Below are 8,215 nucleotides of genomic sequence, written 5' to 3'. Positions count from 1 at the left end.
TCAGGGCCAACACATACTGTAAAGACAGAACCATTCACACTCTCAGCCACGTCTACGGTCAATTTAGAGTATCAATCAGCCTCGTCCCCTCTTGCATGTCTTTGGACTGTGGGAGGAAGCCAGAGTACCGAGAGAGAACCCACGCAGGCACAGAGAGAACATGAAAACTCCACACAGAAAGATCTTGTGCCTGAGCCGGGACTCAAGCCTAGAACATTCTTGCTGTGAGTTGACAATACTAACCACTGCGCCACCATGCCACCCGCAGTTTGCAATATTTTGCCAATTATCAATAATACACCTTTTTGAGTAGTCAATTGATGGTTAAGACAAATCCCACAATGCTGCAGTTAAGTTGCATCATGGGAATTGTAGGATCCAGTGATTTTAGAGCTCATACTCTGTGCTACTTCATTTGGAACATTCCATTTCTTGTCTCTTGTATTTTCATCATTTTAATAGATGCACTACTAAATTGTTGGGTCATGTAACCTCAGTTTGATCATCTGAGTTTGTGTGATGGCTGTGGTGGCCTGAAACTCTGCTGGAAGATTACAGGGCTACGCTCTTCATGCAGTCACGCCCTTTGTCCAGGCAGATCACACTGATGGCAAGTTTGTGGATGAGGAGACATGGTATTTCTTAACAGAATGAGAAGTGTATTGCTAAATTCAAAATGTAATGTCCCATGGGGTCATCATTTCAGAGGAAATATAGATATTGTGAGCTTTATTTGTCTCCGATAACTCACTTTGTGTCATTACATAGGTTGCCATTTCAACTGGCATTGCTGTGTCAGGATCCTTTCTCAGCGTGAGCACCAGGATGATGTGTAACATGTATGTGATGAATGACGACAAACAGACAAGGACAGCCCCTTTGTCCTATATAAACCCAACTCTAAGGATTCCCAGGCATAGCAAGCCACTCTGCAGAGTTGCTGTGTTCATTTGTTCTGCTCTACTTTGTATGTAGGTCATCTGGAGTGGTCTAGAGATGCAGCCCTGCTCTGCACTATGTTGTTTGCAGGATGATCTTGAGCTTTTTATAGCTCTAATTGAATGATTCCTGCTGATGTGTATTTATCATGTATTCATTTACCATATGTCTATAAGAATTCAACTAGTTTTAGTAGCTCAGACCTAAAAGCTAAAGGAACTCAAGTATTTCACCTTAATTTTACAAAAACAAAGCAGTATGTTTCCTCTTATAAGAATTGTATTGAATGATTGACAAGGTCATATAAAGTGAAGAGATTTCACCAAGTAAGCAGTAAGTGAGCATTCAAGAGAACAAAACTTTTTCTTCATATTCTATTTTGTTCTTTGTTTTACAGAAAAAGTCCCTTGGCACATGCACATGGGCATGTCATATGGCATATCAAATAGCAGCACATGCAAAAACAGCAGTGGACAATTTGAGTTTAATTTGCATGCTATTCCAGGTATACATTGAGAGCAAGTCCCCTCTAGATGCTCCTAATGATGTTTCTGTTCCGTTACCATAATCAGGGCAAGAAAAGTCCAAAGTACCACTGGAGAAGATCTGAGACAGAAGTAAATATGATGCCTCATATCATAAGGAACTATATGTGGGAAAGTTTTTCTCTCTCATGACACCCAGTGGTGAGTTTAGTGCTTGAATCTTAAATTTATAAACAAGCGCTTGTCCGAATGTTACTGTGTTCTTCAAACTAATAACAATAGATCTAATGATTGTGGTGTTCTCAGAATCAGAGAGGCAAATGTCTGGATGACATTCAAAAGCTTATTCAAGCATTGCAGTAACACTGGGAGCTATGTCGTGATATTAATATTAATGTTATTGTCCTCAGGTGGTTGTCTCTGGTTTTTAAGCCCTGTTTGAAATGATGACTGTCACATGATGTGTGTATTTTAAAATTCATCACACATTTAGCTGTCAAACACTCAGTGGAAAATACTCTTTATTAAGAAGAATGAAATAAAACATGTTTATGGAATTTATTTAGGATTTTCTTGTTGGATTAAGTGTGAAATTACATGAAGTAATGTTGTGTAGTTTTATAGTGATTTGTATTCCCTGTAGATTTATTGTAGTTATTTAAGTTACATAAGATTACATATAATAAGCTGTCCAACTTTAGAAAAAACCCATTTTGCTTTTTACTGCAACGACTGTTATGGTTACATAGTGTTTGGCCAGTACGTTCCCTTTAAAAGATCGACCAAATTATGTAGTGGCCCCGTTTTTCCCAATGATGAGTAATAATCAATGAATTATCCAGAGCATCCGACTGGACTAACTGCACTCCACAGGGATGATTGTTTTGTTTCAGAATTTCAGTTGTTTTTAAGCATTCAACACATCAACAATATCTACAAAACGTAAGTATCTGCATGCAGTCAGATAAAGAGAATCACGGTTGCAGCAGCAGTTACCTCTGCCTGCCCTACACAGAAGAAACAAGGGAGAAAAGTCATCCAAAAAGTGAGTTTGTTCTGAAGGTGTTTGGAAATTCACTTAAAACAGATGCTTAAATATATAGGTTAGTTTTTTTGAAAATTCCTCTCCACAGTACAATGCATGGATGCAGGATGTTAACTTTTCCCCTCCCCCAACATGTCATGTTTGTGATCTGTGTACTTTCAGGCGAACCATGGCAGCTGATTTAGATATGGTGAACCTGTTTATCATTGCTGGAGGAACATTGGCTATACCCATTCTTGTGTTCATCGCTTCTTTCCTTCTCTGGCCCTCAGCACTCATTAAAGTCTATTACTGGTAGGGTGGATAATTGTCCTGTCCTGCTCTTCAGATAATATTTGAATGCCCTGTTTTCAATGGACATTGGAGAGCCAGAAATAATCATACAAATGCTTTAGAATAAATGACTAACTACAGTGACGTGCTTTAAACTGAAATAACAATAATGTATTTTCTCACACAAATATTTAACATTTTGATGGATCAATGTCCAGCTATCTTTGGTTTTTCTATTTCATTCTGACATGGAACATTTTCTTCAAATTTATTACATCGTAAATATTAAATTTTTAAAAATTTAATGTTAGACTGGACTGCTTTTATAATTTAGCATTTTACAGCATGCTTGTACATACATGTGAACTCAGACATGCCTCCCTGCAGGTACTGGAGGAGAACTCTGGGCCTCCAGGTACGATATGCTGACTGTGGTGGGTATCGATTCTGTTATTCATACCGAGGGAAGCCTGGGATGAGACCTTCCATTCTAATGCTGCATGGCTTCTCTGCTCACAAGGACACGTGGCTCACTGTTGTCAAGGTAAGTAGACAATTAACAATATCATTTTTCACTATGAACTCTTAAATAAATTTGGAAGGGCCCTGCTAATTAGTTGTCAATCACAGACATATCGATATCAGAGGGGCCCGGCCGATATGAACTTATATCGCCACTTTTTTTCAGTTCAGGCAAATTGGGTCAATTTCTTAATTATGTCGTTGCATCATTTGTCCAATAGAGTGCGCTGTGCTCCATTGCTGAATTAATGTCAATTTGGTCAAGAGTTTTTGAACAATAGCTATAAATATAAACCTTAAGGGTATCAGTTGATTGATCAGTGACAGAGTATAGTCGTAGTGCATATGAAATGTAAAGATTTTTATTACTAACAAACAGAAATTCCATGAGTATATGCATCTTAAAGGCAATTACACTGGAATTGCTAAATACTTCAGTCATTTTTGTTATAACAATACCTTATTATTATAATATCATTCAATCTGTAGTTTGGAATTTGATTGTACTAGCTTAAACTATATTTCTGTTTGCTTTGAATTTGTCATGATGACATTTTCAGTTCATCTCAAGACACAGATTGAAATACATGGATTTGAGGTTTTTGTTTGTTTCATCAAGTTATAGAATAATACATACATTTATTAGAAAAAATAGAGATGCCTCCATTCATCTGTTTATTTATGTTTTATTTCTATAAATACAGATTTTTAAAAAATGTTGTTGCCTGATCAATTCAAAAGCCAAAATTCATTTTTAAAAAAAGGGAATTTTGTAACTCACATTTCAGTCAAACCACAATCAGTCATTCCAGTCTAGTTATGTTCTGTCACATGAAAGTACAATATTTCACTAACATAACTTCTACTAAAGTTCAACATTACTTTCTTGATAGTGATTTTAGCTGCTCTTTTGCCTCAAAGCTTTATACAATCATGTCCATCTTTCTTACTAACATTATTGTTTTTGAGCTGTCTTTTTTCTATGGCTCTAGTATCTACCAAAACATCTGCACATTATATGCGTGGATATGCCAGGCCATGAAGGAACAACCCGCACTAACACTGAGGATTATTCCATTCAGGGTCAAGTCAGGAGGATCCATCAGGTACTTTTAAGGAACAGCTAGGATCTGTACTAATATCCATCAAAAGTTTAAACTTTTTCTGAAAATCTTTCTGTATACCTTATTCTTCCTAGTTTGTGGAAACTATTCGCTTGAACAGGAAACCGTTCCATGTGGTTGGAACCTCCATGGGGGGACATGTGGCTGGAGTTTATGCTGCATACTATCCCTCTGAAATCTGTAGCATGACACTTATTTGTCCAGACGGTCAGTCAGAATGTGTGCATGTGTTTTACATCTTACCATTTCACCATGTTCTGAGATGAAAGACCCTGAAATTAGTAAATACCCGTCTTTTTAAAATCCATTATGAAGTATGACCAAAAATATTCATAGTAATAATAAACAACTTTGTCTGTTCAACTTCCTTGAGAGGTTGGTTTTTCTTCATTTATGATTCCAAACAAAATGTGTGAGTGATCAACATTTTTTAAAAATTGCTGATTTTCCTCCTGCAGGTATAAAACACCCTTGTGAGACCAAATTTGACAATCATCTGCAAGACCTGGACCGCAGCAATTACACTCTGAACATTCCGCTGATCCCGACAACACCTGAGGAGATGGAAGACATGTTTAAACTTTGCTCACATGTTCGCTTTAAAATCCCCAATCAGGTCAGGTCTGCAGATGATGATAGATGATGACAAACTATGAAAAAATATTTTAATCAAAACTCTATTATTCAGAGTTTGCACTGCTTTTTTTGCTGTTTCTATTTGTGCTGACATTATTTAGATTCTCAAAGGATTGGTAGATGTCCGAGAACCTCACAACACATTTTACCAAGAAGGTCAGTTCATTTGAATTTCTGGACCTTCCTGAGTAACAATTTTGTGTTATATAAACACCCCTATTCAGACATTTTTTTTCTCTCTTTAACAGTATTTATGGAAATTGTTGGTGAGAAGTCAAGATATGCCTTACAGGAGCACTTGCATCTGATCACTGCACCTTTACAGGTGATATGGGGCAAACAAGACCAGGTAGAGGATGATGTTTCTCTCTCACAGTTATTCACTCAGTTATTCAGCTAGGCTGTCATTTGTTCAGTGATTATCAGGAGGCTTTGACTTGTTAGCTTATCTTAAAATCAGTGTGGCTTGTTTTTTTCCCCATCCTAACACCAATTCTGACACCTGAACTTGCATAGCAGCCAATAACAAGTACTCTTCTAGTACAGTGTGTTAAAGGAACAATGCTTTGGGAGATACTTTTATTGACCATGTTCCCCAGATTTATTTTTTAACTACTTTTGTCTGACATAAGATAACACCACATTAACATTAATTCTATAAAATCAGTTTTATTTTGTGAGAGATTTTATTTAGGAAGATAAAAACAGAAAATGATTTTGTTATTAAGGGTGGTGCACAAAAACTGCCATAACTGTTGAAATTCAATATTTTAAGATGCTCTCTATGGAGCAGCAGAAAAAGTTTACCAGCATCTCTTGTGGTAGTCCGGCCATCTCAGTGTCCTCAGCCACTGCTATGCTTTTTTCACTTGTGCGGTGGTGTGTGTAGTCCATGTGAGGTCCTCAGATATGTGAGCTCCCATGCTGGACACTCTCTCCACTTTCACCTCCAGTGAAGATTGGAGTGGTCAGCAGCCTTGGGATTCCTGAAGTTGATGATGAGCTCCTTAGTCTTTCCAGCATTTAAAGAGAGGTTGTTTTCTGAACACCAGTGCACCAGCTTGTGAATGTCTGCCCTGTAGGCTGTTTCATCGCCGTTGGTGATCAGCCCCATCATCATCATGTTGTCTGCAAACTTCACTATTGTGTTGTTGTGAAATTCAGGGACAGTCGTGGGTGAACACGGAGTACAGGAAGGGAAAAAGAGAACACACCTCTGTGGTGTTCCTGTGCTCAGGTTGATGGTGGAGGATGGGTGGGAGCCCAGTCTCACAGCCTGCCGGTGCTCTGCGAGGAAGTCCTGGATCCAGTTGCAGAGCTGTGAGCTGAGATGATGTTGGACTTCTTAGGCACTGGCATGATGATGGCAGATTTCAGGCACCTGGGGACTGTTGCTAGTGACAGGCACAGGTTGAAGAGATCTGTGAACACTCCAGCTAGGTGACTCACACAATCCTTGAGAAAGACCTGGAACGCCGTACATGTAGTGACAGAAGCGATATGTTTGTAAAATGGTGCTGTCTTGTAATCCCAAGTGAGATGGGACATTTTGCATGACACAAACATAAAAATAAAACCAAGCAATGTGCTAACCTGTGGTGTCTGCAGGCTCAGTTCCTAACTGTACACACAGAGGATGGAAGGGTATATATCTTCTTGTCTCACTCTGAGGGGATGGCAAATAAATGTATTTCTCAAAAAAGTTGGCATGTTACTTGAAAAACCATAAATTATTTGTTTATAAATCATATACACAGCAAATTTTATATGGTTGGAAAATTTTTGTATGACCTACCTCAAGCTAAACCAACGAATATGTAGACCAAGTGAAGCCATAGAAATGTATTTGATCATTACTTTGACAGTCATCCATCCAAAGTAAAGCCTTGACACACATCACGTGGCCAACCACAAATGGCCATATCTCTAAAGTAGTGAATTTGCTATTGTTAATCCGATGGACAGTTAAATCATATCCATCAGAGAAAAATCATAATGATCTATTATCATTTGAAAGCCTTTCAAGTTATTTACTCTGATGAAAAAAACAAGACATTGGATGACATCAAGTGGGGCTTTCGATACAAAGGATCAAATGATTAATCAACAGAATTACCAGAAAATAGATAATTCATGGAAATTATAATTACTTTCAGATCTGATTTGCTATCCTGTTTGTTTTCCAGGTGGTGGATGTATCTGGAGCAACAGTCATTTTAGGGATGCATCCTGGATGCAGAGTGGACCTGCTGGAGAACTGTGGCCACTCTGTGGTGCTGGAGAAGCCTTGTCGAACAGCCAAACTGATCCTGGAGTTCATCATCTTGCAGCAAGATGCCAGAGGTGGCACCAAAAAATCAACCTGATCCTAAGATCAGATCTCTGTGATGCTTCACATGTTTATGTTTATCTACAACTTAGAGTGAATTAAGAATGAAAGGGACAGTTTTTGATTTTCATACTTTGTATACCCTCTTTCCATAAATTAAAAAAATTAACCAACACAAGACACATCTCTATAATAACAATGTTATCAATTATTTGAGCAGGAGGGAAAGCTTTTTGTGAAAAAAGTGACCCAAAACCTAATTTTCATGAAGTATTTAATGGATTGGGTCAGCACATCTTATTGTTATGAAAAATGTAAGCTTATTTTTTTGCACACTTTAATTTTGTAATTCAATAAAATTCCAAATGTACATTTTGTCTCTACTGATTATCATATGGAATTAAGATTCCATGTCTACATTTTGGGTTTAAAAGTTGGTCAACAATTCAGATTGTATAAAAAACCCTTCATTTGAGGTCACAACAACTCCCTCCCTCCCACAAATTTATTAATGAAGGTCACAAAAAAAATACTTTAAGTCCAAAAAATTTTTTTTAGACACGGCCAAAACTTTTTTAATAAAGCTTCAGGTCAAAAATGTAAGAAAAAAAACCCAAACTGCCCCTCACTACCAGAAACTGTTTATCAGGTACATCAGTTTGTGCAATTATTGCTCTTTATATTGTATTAGCTGTAGCCTCAGTGACCACTAATCTTTGTGGCCTCTATAAGTATGTTTAAAATTTGATTGAAAAAAATAATGATTTTGCTATCAATAAAATTCAGACGTAAATGTGGTATGTGGGTGTAATGACTTTTTTGGCAAATGAACACTGAAAATACAAGCGTAACTCTTCTTTAT

At 37.4% G+C, this 8,215-nt stretch overlaps 1 protein-coding gene across 1 annotated transcript; it reads left to right on the top strand.

Annotated features, from left to right (window-relative positions):
• The first annotated feature begins 2,072 nt into the window (after positions 1-2,072).
• On the top strand, positions 2,073-7,857 carry abhd6b (abhydrolase domain containing 6, acylglycerol lipase b). Its single transcript, XM_086212642.1, has 8 exons — positions 2,073-2,763; positions 3,130-3,286; positions 4,257-4,370; positions 4,463-4,595; positions 4,847-5,004; positions 5,126-5,180; positions 5,273-5,373; positions 7,211-7,857. The coding sequence occupies exons 1-8, from the start codon at positions 2,570-2,572 to the stop codon at positions 7,388-7,390; spliced, it is 1,092 nt and encodes a 363-aa protein (XP_086068768.1). The 5' UTR covers positions 2,073-2,569; the 3' UTR covers positions 7,391-7,857.
• Positions 7,858-8,215: the final 358 nt, after the last annotated feature.

This window comes from Aulostomus chinensis, chromosome 9 (genome assembly GCF_037954235.1).
Source record: "Aulostomus chinensis isolate RoL2024-O1b breed Wild chromosome 9, RoL_Achi_v1.0, whole genome shotgun sequence".
Taxonomy (NCBI): domain Eukaryota; kingdom Metazoa; phylum Chordata; class Actinopteri; order Syngnathiformes; family Aulostomidae; genus Aulostomus; species Aulostomus chinensis.
The sequence above is the reverse complement of the archived record's forward strand: the minus strand, read 5'-3'. Positions and strand labels throughout refer to the sequence as shown.